The sequence below is a fragment of the Oratosquilla oratoria genome, chromosome 17, assembly GCF_046742065.1.
Source record: "Oratosquilla oratoria isolate Oo_2021 chromosome 17, ASM4674206v1, whole genome shotgun sequence".
Lineage (NCBI taxonomy): Eukaryota > Metazoa > Arthropoda > Malacostraca > Stomatopoda > Squillidae > Oratosquilla > Oratosquilla oratoria.
The window spans coordinates 45,565,828-45,580,827 of record NC_134793.1 but is presented as its reverse complement, the minus strand read 5'-3'; the positions used below and the strand labels follow the sequence as shown (position 1 = coordinate 45,580,827).

Sequence of the window (15,000 nt, the reverse complement as noted above, 5' to 3'; positions counted from 1 at the left end):
CTCCCAGTGCCCCTTTTACCTCATCCATCCACCTCATCCTTGGTCGCCCCCTCATGTTCACTCCTTCCACCTCTGCCTTCCACACCTCTTTTAATAATCTTTCTTTACTCATTCTTTCTATGTGTCCAAACCACCCCAATATTCTTTCATCAACCTTATCTCCCAACTCCCTTTCCATCCCCGTTCTACTCTCACCTCCTCACTTCTCACTCTATCCAGCCTAATAACCCCTATCATACTTCTCAGGCACTTCATCTCAAACATCCTTACCTTTTCCTTAAAGTTTTCTTGCATATCTGTTTTACCACATAAATCTGATCCACGTAACCCCTACCTGTCCTAAACCCACACTGTTCCTCAACAATTACTCCCTCTGTTCCTCTTGTAATCCTCTCAGTCAAAACCCTCCCATAAGCCTTCCCAATTACACTCAACAAACTGATCCCTCTGAAACTGCTACACTCACACCTGTCCCCCTTTCCCTTGTAGACAAACGGATAAATGAATAAATAGATAAATAAATAAATAAATAAATAAATAAATAAATAAATAAATAAATAAGTAAATAAATGAATGAATGAATAAATAAATTTATATATATATAAATAAGCAAACAAGTAAATACTCCTCTGCAAATTATTGAATCAGTTTTTAAATCTATCAAAAACATCTTATATGGAAAAAAATCAGGATTATTCAAAACGCAAACAACTGATATAAACTTTGTACATGTCGTTTGTTTACGAAATGAAAACTTCTGATATATCTTTGTGGCGTACCCTTACCACAGTCTGAGAACCGCTGACGTAAGCATTAAGTTTCTGGTTACCCCAGATATTCATCGATTACCGAAGTAACTTTTACCTTTGAGCGCGACCATGGACAGGCCGATGGTATTCCTCATCCCAACATCACTGGTCAAACCGTTCAGGTCACCGGCCTGGATCCTCTCTGGACCCATTTTCTCTCTGAACATCACCAAGGGGATAGAGACACCGTTTTCTGTGACTTTCTTCTCCGATGTCTCACACTCTTGACCGTCCAAAGCCTCCGATATAGTCGTCAACGCGTTGGGTTCGTCATAAGCCAGACATGTGCCGTCAGCGGTGCCGTTCTCCTTCCCGGTCTTGTGGTCGATGAACTTAAAGTCCTGTTTGGTCGTCGAGGACTTCGCATCGCCGTCAGAAGCGTTAGGTTCGCTTGTCGTCTCGTCTGTGTTGTTGTCGTCGTCGTCGTCGTTGTTGCTGATGTTGTTGTTGTTGTTGATACGAGTCTCTTGCTCGGGGGACCAATTCTCGCGAGAGTTGTTCTTGCTACTGCTTAATTCACAGGACCTGCCGATGCGGCACTTCCTGTTGAGGCTGGACCCGTCGTAGAAACAGTCCTTAGTAGGAGAGGACGCTTCCACCGCCGTCACCGCTGTCGTGGTTGCAGTCTTCGTCACCGGTGACGAGTGGTGGTTCAGAGTTGGAGAACCCGTCAGAGGAGCACCCGAGGAAGACGTGGACAAGACGGCTCCCGGGGGCACGCCTTCTGGCGGCGAAGTGTTCTCTTCAAGCTCGCTGAGGGTCCCACGATGGAGCTCCTGGTGGAGGGCGTTGGCTGTCGGAGGAGCCTGCGGTTGGGTGGCCTCGACATACGAGACGGAGGGGAAATTGGAGACTTCAACGCCCGTCTTCGTCATGAGTTGGCGCCTCCGACTGATGCGTTTGAACTCGATGATGATCCATGTGTTGAGGACGGCCAGGAGGACGGCGGGGGCAAACCTGCAAGGGGCAAGAATGAGGTCAACATCGGTGAAGAGGACGGAGATCAGCGAGGGGAGTTTCACCAGGAAATACTTCTGAACTCTTCGTTTTACTCTCATACCTTTTTTGTTTACATTCAACGCAATGAAGGGGTCGCTGCCTTTTTTTATCTAATGCCGTCAGACAATTTTATTAACTTGTTGGGCAGACAATATCATTCAGATGGGGGTAAAGGGGGTGGCGGGCGGGCATGAATAGGGTCAAGAACAGTCTGAAGAAGGTGTCACCGTTCTCGCTAACCTGACGCAGATCTCGAGGAGGTACTCGTAGGCCGTCCACCACCTCGTCGTCACCACCGCCTGATTGGCCTTGGGAAGAAAGCGTCCTGGGTGTTCTTCGCTGGGCTCTACGTGCTTGTAGAAGGCCATCATCGGGGTGTAGATGAGGAAGGCTGTTGTGAAGGACGCGGCGATCCTGTAGTAGAGGGAAATAGTCGTAGAATCGAACATCGAGGCTTCTCTCTCTCTCCCCTGCCCTTCATCTCTCATTCGTACCCTCCCTCCTCTCTCTCTCCCTCCTTCCCTCCTTCCCTCGCACATACGCACACACGCACACACACACGTGCGCCCGCGAAATTTGATTATATGAGAATTTATATAGATGGGAAACGTCTCAACTAATGTAGCAGGCATTCTCTTAACAAGAAGTGAAAAAGTATAGACTTACAACAAATGAGGAGAGAGAGAGAGAGAGAGAGAGAGAGAGAGAGAGAGAGAGAGAGAGAGAGAGAGAGAGAAAGGGGGGAAGGTAGAGAACTGCGAGAGAGCGAAAGCGAGAACGAGAGAGGGTGAGAACGAGAAGAAACAAACCAAGGACCTACCTGACGGAAGCGACGTAGTGGGAGTGAAGGTTGCGGTATTTGCGCGGGTAGCAGACGGCCACGAACCTGTCGATGCTGAGCCCCACCACGATGTAGACGCTGGACGCGATGAGGGCGTTCCCCAGAGGAACCTGATGAACGATGATAGTGACAGAGTGTGGGAATCTAAATAAAACTTTTATAAATCAGATAACTCTTTGAACTCCGGCAGAGGGCTGCTATTAAGCCCTGGTCGCAGGTCACGAGAGTATTAGTAAATGTGAATGTGAATGTATTAGTACGAGTATGAGTTTGACTATAAGTATGATTACGATTGTGCGTGTGTGTGTATGTGTGTGTGTGTGATTCACCTTGGTTTCACCTTGGTCTTTGGTTCACGTGTTGGACTCGTGATCGACAGCTATTTCCCTCCCGGAAGAGAGCTCAGAGCTCGTATGACAGATATATGGGTAATGCTATGACCTTACACGCACACACACACACCCAACTCCCCGCCCACGAGAGTTGGAGTAACGACTCGAAGCGCAGCGATACTGAAATAATTTCAGCCCTGGGCAGGATTCGAACCCAGTACCCCCGGTACCGCCGTACTGAGAATCTGGGACTCTACCAACCGCGCCACCGAGTCGTGTGTGTGCGTGCATGTGTTTGTGTGTGTGTGTGTGTGTGTGTGTGTGTGTGTGTGTGTGTGTGTGTGTGTGTGTGTGTGTGTGTGTGTGTGTGTGTGTGTGTGTGTGTGTGTGTGTGTGTGTGTGTGTGTGTGTGTGTGTGTGTGTGTGTGTGTGTGTGTGTGTGTGTGTGTGTGTGTGTGTGTGTGTGTGTGTGTGTGTGTGTGTGTGCGCGCGCGTGTGTGTGGATTTCTTGTGTCACAATTTCGCACTTACACAATCTTTCACAGGTTCCCAAGAATTACTTTTTCTCATATCTTGAGATAAATCAAAAAGGCGGACAAACACCAAGGCTTAGTCATCTGCTGCTTACCCTGTCACCTTTGCCCTAGGTGCTCGGGATAAGTGGGAGTCAGCGGTAGACGTTGTGGATCTGCTTGCAAGCGCTCGTGCTTGCGAATGCATGCTTATCCTTGTGCACTCGCGTACCTATTGGCGCTATCATCACACAGGAAAAAAATCCTTAAATTCAACATCCGAGAATAAAACCTTTCCCTACCAACCCTCCATAAACAGAAGAGTGTTGTCACCATTTCGTGGTTGAAATGTGACTGAAGACAAGAACATTTTGACTTTATACTGTTTCACCTTCCAAGGGGCTATCACACTGGGATATTTTTCCTCCGACATCCTTCCTCCAACCTCCATTTGAATAGCTAGAATATGACTTCGCTTACAGAAATCTAGACTTTTCTAAGAACATTTAAATAGTATGTCTAACATTCGTAAAGTTTTACAATCGCTTAAAAATTCATTCAGCTTTGCTATATATGACGGTAAGATAATTCTATATTTGGCGATTTGAAAAATAAAATATTGTGACCGAATTCGTTTTTACTTAAACGAACTCTCAACTGGTGAAGCTCGTGGAAGTCTAGTGTGATAACTTTTTCAAGCTAATGACATTCTACTCGGTGCTACACGACACAATGCAGCGATTTCCACCCAAATTCAAACGACCCACATGCAAAGCTCTAGAGGTCTTTGCAAAAATGATTTTTTTTTTTTTTTGTAACATATTTGAAGGCCCGAATCCTGCAATTTGCCTCGATTTTCTGCAGTGGCTATCATCTACTTCAACAGTCCCTAAAGGGTATAAGGCAGAGGTGGGCAACCTCTTTTTAGTGTGGGTGCCAACATCAGCCAAATCTTTGATACATGATTTTCTTGTTTGCCAAATGAGTAAAATTACACTGGTCAGCAAAAAATTTGTCCCAAGGAAAAAAATAGCTGTATCTTGTGTGTTTTTGCACGCAGAATCTAAGAATAATGTCAATTTTTTTCCATCACCCACATTTTTTGCGTTCCACTGTATGTTACGTTATTTGTGTTACGTGGGATAAATTTCAATCAAGCTATGGCAACACTGAGTTTGGCAACACTACGTGAGATTGTTATACGTTTGCAGTACTGTGTTTGAAGTGTTGGTGTGAGGTTGTGTAGTGAGCATTTGTGTGGCGATAAGTTTGTGATATTGTACAGTAGCGTGCCCGCCATTCACCTTCACAATCCCAAAAAAACTGTATAAACCACCCAGACAATTTTTGCTTTATTTCCGGTGTACTGACATTTAAGTCACAAAGACGGTATTTCACGCCATTGGTTAAAAGTGTTATGAACATTATTTTGGCTGCAAAGTGGGGGACCAGGACAGAAGCTGGGCCCCTCGTGTTTGTTGTGTAGCCTGTGTCAGGCTTCTCACTGCATGGGTTCACGCCATATGCCTTTTGCCATCCCTATGGTTTGGAGAGAACCAAAAGATCATACTTCAGATTGCTACTTCTGCATTACAAATATAAAAGGTATAACATCAACATCCAAGCATATTGTAAAATATCCTAATTTATCATCTGCTATGAGACCAGTACCTCACAGTCAAGACTTTCCTGTACCTGACCCTCCAAAACAAATGGAACTAAGTGATGATGAGTCAAGTGAGGAGGTTATGGAAAAAGAAACAGAAGACATGCACTTTCAGCCAATCTGTTCTTCAAGTGAACCACATTTATTGAGTCAGGGAGATCTGAATGATCTTGTGCGGGATTTAAACTTGTCAAAAAAGCAATCTGAACTTCTTGCTTCCAGGTTAAAAGGCTGGAATCTTCTCCAGAAAGAATCCAAAGTTAGTTTTTATCGTAAGCGACATTGTGATTTTGAACAGTTTTTCTCACTTGAGGATGGTGTGGTGTTTTGCAATGATGTATATTTTGTTATGGAGAAACTTAACCATAAATATGACAGGAATGAATGGCGCTTGTTCATTGAATCTTCAAAAGGGAGCCTGAAAGCTGTTTTGTTCCACAATAGAAATAATTTTTCTTCTGTTCCTCTGGCCCATGCATCTAACATGAAAGAAACATATGAGAGTATAAAGCTTCTATTGCAAAAAATTTAGAACATAAATGGTATATATGTGGTGACCTATAGGTTGTGGCAATTTTACTTGGAATGCTGCTGGGTTACACACATTTTTGTTGCTTTCTCTGTGAATGAGACAGTCGGGATAAAAGAAAAAATTATGTAAAGAATGTGTGGTCGATACGATCTCTGACCCTAGGAGAGAAGAATATTGTCAATCGTCCTCTTGTTGAGATAAAGTTTATCTGCCTCCTTTGCATATTAAGCTAGGGTTGATGAAAAATTATTATGAAAGTATGGATAGAACTGGCAAGGGGTTCACATATTTGAAAAATAAGTTTCCTAGAGTAAGTGACGCAAAAAAGGCATTTTTGTTGGACTATAGATTAGGGAGCTGATAAGAGACCAGAATTTTGATGAAGAGCCAAACGATCTTGAAAAAACTGCATGGCTGTCATTTAAGAAAGTTTGTGCAGAGTTTTTGGGGAATCATAAAGCAAATAACTATTCAGAAACTGTAAAAGAGCTACTAACATCCTACAAGGCCTTGAGATGGAATATGAGCCTAAAAATCCACTTCCTAGACTCTCACTTGGACTTTTTACCTGCAAATCTTGGCGCCGTCAGTAACGAGCACGGTGAGATCTTTCACCAGGACGTTTTGAACATGGAAACTCTGTGTCAAAGGAAATGGAGCCTTTCAATGTTTGCCGATTACTGTTGGACAGTAAAAAGGGATCTCCCAGAAGCAAAATACATTCGCAAAATCATACATTTCTACATTTTGAAGGTAAGTTTCATTGAAATATCAGCCTCATTTTTTTTAGTTATAATTGTTTAAACTGAATATGCTATCACAGAAAAAATATGCCTTATAGAAAAATTCTGAAAGCATATTTGAAATCACCAGAAAAAATCTTTCAAGTTCACCTCCTTTTGCTTGTGGGACAGGTATTTTAACTAATTTTGTTGACCAGTGTTTAGGCCTACATACGAGTATGGGATTCCTCCCTTCACCTCCTACAAGGGCCCCAATCCACTACCCAGAGCAGCATGCGGTTACCAATGGTCATACAAAAGAAGTTGGAGATTTATTAATTTTTTTGTTTTAAAGTGAGCTCTGGGTTCCGCATGCCGGATGAAAGTCGTTAGTGTGTCAGGTGATGGCCTCAGCAGGAGCTGCGTATCTCCTGGCATAGACTGCTCATCACTCTCATCGGGGAGCGTAACTTAAACTAAGACCATAATGAGAATCTTATCTTTTAACTCAAGCTGAAGGATGGGGAAATAATTTATTTGTATAACCGATAATTCCACCACCTTAGGTAATGAATAAACATGTGTGTGAGTGCGTGCGTGTGTGTGTGTTTGTGTGTGTGTGTGTGTGTGTGTGTGTGTGTGTATGTGTATGTGTTTGTGTGTGTGTGTGTGTGGTGTGTGAGTGTGTGTGTGTGTGAGTGCGTGCGTGTGTGTGTGTTTGTGTGTGTGTGTGTGTGTGTGTGTGTGTGTGTATGTGTATGTGTTTGTGTGTGTGTGTGTATTTACCTGGTTGTGTTTACCTAGTTGTATCTTACGGGAAGGGAATGTATGCTCGTGGTGTCCCGCCTTTGTATCTCGTAGTGTCTAGTTTGCTTTTAAATTCATTTATGGTTTTTGTATACACTATTTTTGTCCAGTTTGTTCCAAGTGTCCACCACTCTGTGTGGATTTTTTTTTCAGATCTCTTCTATAACTATTCTTTTGAATTTTTTTCCATGTCCTCTTGTGTTTCTCTTGTCCCAATTTAGTAAGTCCTCTCTATCAAGTATTTCCGTGCCTTTTATGATTCTGTAGATGGTCAGTAGGTCGCCTCTCTCTCTTCTTTGTTCCAAGGTAGGTAACTTCAATTTAGCCAGTCTCTCTTCATATGACAGGTTTGAAAGTGCTGGGGCCATTTTCGTGGTAGCTCTCTGAGTTCTTTCAATTTTCTTTATATTCTTTTTGGTACTCGGTGACCATAGTGTCACAGCATACTCCAGTCTAGGCCTTATTAGTGTGACTAATATTTTTTCAACTATTTCTTCGTCTAAATAGATAAACGCCACTTTTATTGATTTTAGCAAGTTGTAGGATTCTCCGGCAATTTTGTTTATTTGTTTATCAGAGGACAAGTCATTTGAGATAATTACTCCCAGTTTTTTTTCAGATCCCATTTTCGTTACTTCCTTTGTTCCAATTGTATATTGTCCTGATATTCTTTTTTTACCTTTTTCGAACTCCATTATGCTACATTTCTTAATGTTGAAGTCCACTTCCCACTTCTGACTCCATTTCCAAACCTTGTTTAGGTCTCTTTGTAGTGATTCACAGTCCGTTTCGGTCTTCACTTTACTCAACAATTTAGCATCGTCAGCATAGAAGCTCATACATCATTCCACATCTTCATCCATGTCATTCACATTAGTAGTGAACATTATTGGAGTCAATACTTATCCCTGCGGAACTCCACTAACCACCTCCTCCCAACCTGAACACTTTTCTCTGAGCACTACTCTCATTTTTCTACCATACAGGAAATCCTCCATCCAGTTTAGTAGGTTACCTTCTATCCCTCGTATGTTTTCCAATTTTTTTAATGACTTTTATGCGGTACTTTGTCGAAGGCCTTTTGTAAGTTTAGCAAAGCACAGTCAGCTCGTCCATCCCATTCTTGCACAATATTATATCTATTCTGGAAAATTTTCTCACAAATTTTGGCCAGTGCTTGTAAGGGGGACAGGTCTGTAATTAGTTAGTTCTTCCTTGTTTCCTCCTTTATATATTGGTACAATGTTGGCATTTTTCCAGTGCTTTGGTATTTTTCCTTCTTTGAGTGAACAACTTATTATGTTGTATATTTTGTCCATAGTTTGGGTTGATCTGTACATTTTTTATGATGTCTCTTTCATAGTTTTTCCCCTTTCTGCGCATTTTACATATTTCTACAGTTGATATATATTTGTCATTTTCCATTTTTTTTTTTATCTTTTCTCCATCTTTTCCAAGGTTTGTCTCTTCTATCTTTCGCCTCACTGCATCTTCTGTTGAACCAACATTTAACGTACACCTTCTCTTGTTCCTGTCTTGGTACGTATCTATTCACTGTGTGTGTGTGTGTGTGTGTGTGTGTGTGTGTGTGTGTGTGTGTGTGTGTGTGTGTGTGTGTGTGAGTGCGTGTGTGAGTGCGTGTGTGTGGAGGGAAATAGCTGTCGATCACGAGTCCAACACATGATCCAAAGACCAAGTGAATACACACACACACACACACACACACACACACACACACACACACACACACACACACACACACACACACACACACACACACACACACACACACACACACACACACACACACACACACACACACACACACACACACACACACACACACACACATTCGACTCGATGGCGCAGTGGTTAGAGTTTCCAGCTGTCACTACAGCGGTCTGGGTTCAAATCCCGCCCAGGGCTGAAACAATTTCATTATCGCTGCGCTGAGAGTCATTACTCCAACTCTCGTGGGCGGGGAGTTGTGTGTGTGTGTGTGCGTGTAAGGTCACAGCATTACCCATATATCAGTCATATATGAGCTCTGAGCTCTCTTCCGGGAGGGAAATAGCTGTCGATCACGAGTCCAAGACGTGATCCAAAGACCATGATGAATCACACTGCACAACTGGCAGTGAGTTTATCTGTAGGATGTATGTTAAAGCAGGGAAAAAATTCGGCAAGAATTGTAACCAAGGCGTGAACCATACACCAGGAGGCGCTGAGGAGTAAATGTGGCCGAAGCCATATGCTCTTGGAGTGTTGGGGCAGGTGACAGCCACGGGGTTGGGAACTGGAGAGAGATGCGGGATTCGAACCCAAAACTAAGCGAATGCGAGACCAGCACGCTTCCTATTACGCCGCCGCGATTATTTGCCTCCAGCGAACACGGAGGGAAAAAAAAAAAAAAAAAAAGCGCTAAGATCTGATTTTTTTTTTTTTTTTTTTTTTTTTTTTTAAGTGGGGCAGATAAATGACGACCACGCACGGGCCGTATAACAAATGTCTATTCAAACATAGAATATTCTATCAAGAAAAAAGAAAAATACTAATAAAAAAAAAATAAACGAATAAATGACATGTACAGTGGGTCGGCGCTGCGGGTCGTAGTTTGTTGACTCTTAGTAACCCTAACGCTAATGCCTCCATTCACACTGACCTCGATGTGGGCGAAGTAGAAGGCGGCCAGGTAGGGGACGGGCGTGACGTGGGAGTGGAGGACGAAGGGCAGAAGGACGACACACACCAACAGGTTGTCCACGGCCAGCCACTTGAGGTACCTGCAACGAGGAGGACCTCTGGTCAAGGGGGAGGTCGCGTTGTTGTCTTGTGTACGCATGAATGGATGTACGTAGGTGTACATGTGTGTATGTAAGTGTGTATGTATGTGCGTATGTATGTATGTATGTATGCATGTGGGTATGTATGTACGTATATATCCATGTATGTATGTATGTATGTATGTATGTATGTATGTATGTATGTATGTATGTATGTATGTATGTATGTTTGTATGTATGTATGTATGTATGTATGTATGTATGTACAGTATGTATGTGTGTATGTATGCATGTACGTATATAGGTAGGTAGGTAGTTAGGTAAGCTGGTGAGTAGGTTGGTAGGTATACATGTTCGTATGTATGTATCCGTGTGTGTTTCTGTGTGTGTGTGTGTGTGTGTGTGTGTGTGTGTGTGTGTGTGTGTGTGTGTGTGTGTGTGTGTGTGTGTGTGTGTGTGTGTGTGTGTGTGTGTGTGTGTGTGTGTGTGTGTGTGTGTGTGTGTGTGTGTGTGTGTGTGTGTGTGTGTGTGTGTGTATGTGCGAGCGGGTGTATGTGTGTGTGTGTGTGTGTGTGTGTGTGTGTGTGTGTGTGTGTGTGTGTGTGTGTGTGTGTGTGTGTGTGTGTGTGTGTGTGTGTGTGTGCGCGCGCGCGTGTACGAACGCGTATATGTGTTTTAATCTATTTTAACATAATCATTACTCACAATTAACCTTGGAAGACTCCCTTCCGAGTCTTCTAGACCTACGAACCATAAATCTAAAGCCGAATTAGGAAAAAGATAGATAAACATTCAAGGCCACGCTGGGAAAATATTTGTCAGAAACGGAACTAACAAAGTCATCAAGGTGATGAATAGCTCGCTAATAACAGGTTCGAACAGACTCGAAGACACGCAACGTGTGTGTGTGTGTGTGTGTGTGTGTGTGTGTGTGTGTGTGTGTGTGTTTGTGTGTGTGTGTGTGTGTGTGTGTGTGCAGAAGAAGAAGAAGAAAAAAGAAGAAGAAGGAGAAGAAGAGGAAACGGAGAGGAAGAAGAGGAAGAAGATAAAATAAAAGAAAGAAAAAAAAGAAAAAGAAAAAAAAAGAAGAAAACTGAAGAGGAAGAAGAAGAAGAAGAAGAAGAGGAGTAGGAGGAGGAAGATGAAGAAGAGGAAGAGGAAAATAGGAGGAAGGAAAAAAAAAGAGAAAGAGTAAGAACAAGAACAAGAATGAGAAGAACAAGAACAAGAATAAAAAAGAATAAGAACAAGAACAAGAATGAGAACAAGAACAAGAACAAGAATAAAAAAAGAACAAGAACAAGAATGAGAACAAGAACAAGAACAATAATAAAAAAGAACAAGAACAAGAATGAGAACAAGAATAAAAAAGAACAAGGACAAAAACGAGAACAAGAACAAAAACAAGATTGGAAAAAAAGACCTGAAGTCTGTTCCTCTTCGCGCAGGACTTACCTGAAGGTGGGTCCCCTTAGGGTGGGCCTCGTGAGGACGACGAGGTTGAGGAGGTTGGACAAGATCCCGAAGGAGATGATGACAGGGGCGACGAAGTTGTAGGCCACGTGACCCACGTACTCCACCTCCGCCGTGTAGTTCATCCTGGAAGAAATGAAGACCCACATTGAACGTATGTACACATAAATATACACTACATAAATTTCTTTTCGTACAGTTTCTCGGAAAGTGGATATCTGCTGAAAATAAAGAGGAAGAGGTAAATTTCTACTATATATTGTGAGTTTATATTGGCAAAAAATGTAAAATACTGTGAAAAAACTGTAACAATTCAATACGTTTCACAGAGCGTTCTGCATCTTCAGTTGGGGCATGTGTGCTAACAGGTGAATATATATATATATATATATATATATATATATATATATATATATATATATATATATATATATATATATATATATATATATGAAGATAAATGTGGACAAAAGTAATGTGATGAGATGTACAAGGGGAGAGAGTGACAGCAGGCTGGAAGTGAGCATTAAGGGTGAGAGACTGGAGGAAGTGGATAGTTTTAGATACTTGGGTGCGAATGTGGCAGGAAAGGGAGGAGTAGGGGTGGAGGTAGAATGTAGATTGAGAGAAGCGAGTAAATGCCTTGGTGGATTAAAAAGTGTAATGAGAAATAGACATCTGGGAATGGATGCTAAGAGGTTATATGAAGGAGTGATTGTGCCAACAGCACTGTATGGGGCAGAAACATGGAACATAAGAGAGGAAGAGAGAAGGAGTTTGAATGTGTTTGAGATGAAATGTCTGAGAAGTATGATAGGGGTTACTAGGCTAGATAGAGTGAGAAATGAGGAGGTGAGGAGAACAGGGGGGAAAAGGAGCTGGGAGATAGGGTTGATGAAAGAGTATTAGAATGGTTTGGACACATGGGAAGAATGAGTGAAGAAAGATTAGTAAAAGAGGTGTGGAAGACAGGTGGAAGGAGTGAATATGAGGGGGCGTCCTAGGATGAGGTGGATGGATGGGGTGAAAGGGGCATTACAAAAGAGAGGAATGTCTGTTGAGGAAGGACGGGAGAGGACAGAAAATAGGGGTGAATGGAGAATGGTTGTATATGGATGATGCTGTGATGCATGAGGTGGAATGGGTGGGGGATGGGGGGTGAGGAAGTATCAATGAGAAAAAAATTGACGCATTCCGAAGGGATTACTCCCCGTCTTCTCCTTTTTAGCATGAGGGGACGGAGAGGGGGGGGGTTCGCCGAATTTATGAAGCGACACTGCTTCTGACCCAGGGCAGTTGAAAGGATGCAGGGATGACCCGTCATCCAGTAGGTGCTAAGATAAGAGGGAGGGAAGAGGGTGGAGGGAATAAAATGGGTGGGAGTGGTTTCTATGCTTTTTCTTTTTGGCTACCCCCCCGTGTAAGGGGGAAAAAGTCTTTGGTATATGTATGTATGTATATATATATATATATATATATATATATATATATGATGGCTTAGAATTAAAGTGCATTGTGGTTGATAAAAATGTATCTCTAGTCACTGGGACCCATTCAGTGTTGTACAAATACTTTCCCGCGTTCGTATACTTACCAATGTACTATCATAGTGGAGATGAGTTGAACGCAAACTTTCGTGTATGTGTATGTAACTCGAGCATACAAATATATAAGAAAAGTTGGGCTCAACTTATATCTCTCTTGATGGTGTATTGCAGTGGTTCTCAAACTGGGGTCCCCGGACCCCTGGGGGTCCCTGAGAAGGTCCTAGGGGGTCCGCGACACAATAATAAAAAATAAAAAAAAATCCAGAAAAAAATATATAATTATAAAAATATACAAAACTGATTCTGTCATTATAGTGTCGGTGATATCGATATTTTGTTGTGCAATCAGCCAGCACTTCTCTATTACATTTTTATATGTCATAATATTTCATTTGTTTCTTTCTAATTAATATTTATATTCATTCAAGCTTTATTCTATGCTTACAGAAAGTGTGAACTGAAGATGGAAATGTTTTTAAACCGAAAATCGACAAAATTTTGAAAATATTTTAAATGCTTATTTTTATACTTTCTTTGTGTAGGAATATGCAAATAGTAAATTTACTGCATTATAATCATGTAATGGGTATCTTGGTATGGTAATAATAACTTTTGATTGGCTGGGGGTCCTCGGATGGGACTTAAATATCTGGGGGGGTCCTTGGCATGGTAAAGTTTGAGAACCACTGGTGTATTGGTCTAAAAGTCAATACGGCACCGGTCACGTTCTCGCCGCGTTGGTTCGAGTCCTCGGGCGTACCACGTTTTAATTTCTACATGTGCCTCCAAGGTTCTTCCGATGTTGATGGCTTAGAATTAAAGTGCATTGTGGTTGATAAAAATGTATCTCTAGCCACTGGGACCCATTCAGTGTTGTACAAATATATATATATATATATATATATATATATATATATATATATACATATATATATATATATATATATATATATATATATATGTGTGTGTGTGTGTGTGTGTGTGTGTGTGTGTGTGTGTGTGTGTGTGTGTGTGTGTGTGTGTGTGTGTGTGTGTGTGTGTGTGTGTGTGTGTGTGTGTGTGTGTGTGTGTGTGTGTGTGTGTGTGTGTGTGTGTGTGTGTGTGTGTGTGTGTGTGTATGAATGGTTTAGACAGATGAGAGTGTGGGTGGAGGAAGAATAAGCGAAGATGGGCTGGAACTCCTTTATTGCTTATACGTTTCGAATGACTCAGTCTTCTTCAGTAAGCTGTCTACAAACAGCTTGAACCTTACAATTATACACTCGAAGACGGGGACACGGACAGGTCATCCCGCTGGCTGTCTGGGGATTCCCATTCCCGTACCATGTATATGTTTCCCAATTGCATTTATCATCAATTTGCTTGCTGCCTTCGATAAACATGCGAAACCTTCCCTGTCATTGTTATTTTCATAAGAGTTAATATAGGCAGCTTCACCCGTTTTTCCTATGTCTCTTTTTAATTCCGTATGTAGGACCTCGACCCCATCCCATTGGGGCAAATGCCCAGATTGATCAGCGTGCTGAACAAGTGAGTTAGATGTCCTGTGTGACCTCAAGTCCCTTTTATGCTCGACGCCTCAACCTGACTCATCGTAGTACGAAGAGGCGCACCTGCTGCAAGGAATGTGATAAATGGTACTGAGGACGTTTTGGGGCAGTCCCGTTTTTATTCTTGGTCTTGACAATTTTTTCTATATTAGAATTGGAAGTCCTTGCTATCTTCACCCCACCTTTCCCAAGAAATCTGTCTATGACTTCGGTTTTCCTAGAGTTGGGAACCGAAATATATTGTATTTTATTCCTCTCGGACAATTGGACACTTGGTTTCATGAAGATGTTCCTAGCTATTTCTTTCAGTTTGTTAATCATTCCCCCCGGATATCTTAATTTCTTAAAGGCATTGGTTATGTAAGTTAACTCATCTTCCAAAAATTCCTCACTGCAAATTCCAAAGCTCTGTGGAAGAAACCTGTGA

General features: G+C 42.1%; 1 protein-coding gene across 1 annotated transcript in view; it reads right to left on the bottom strand.

Moving 5' to 3' along the window:
* Positions 1 to 15,000, bottom strand: part of LOC143034203 (uncharacterized) — a 185,835-nt gene that overhangs the window by 2,758 nt on the left and 168,077 nt on the right. The window contains exons 4-8 of the mRNA XM_076200146.1: positions 11,459 to 11,602; positions 9,883 to 10,003; positions 2,629 to 2,759; positions 2,049 to 2,222; positions 865 to 1,766 (exon numbers count right to left, since the gene is read on the bottom strand). Of these exons, the coding sequence (XP_076056261.1) occupies positions 865 to 1,766; positions 2,049 to 2,222; positions 2,629 to 2,759; positions 9,883 to 10,003; positions 11,459 to 11,601 (1,471 nt within the window). The 5' untranslated portion in view covers position 11,602. The remainder of the gene's footprint in view (positions 1 to 864; positions 1,767 to 2,048; positions 2,223 to 2,628; positions 2,760 to 9,882; positions 10,004 to 11,458; positions 11,603 to 15,000) is intronic.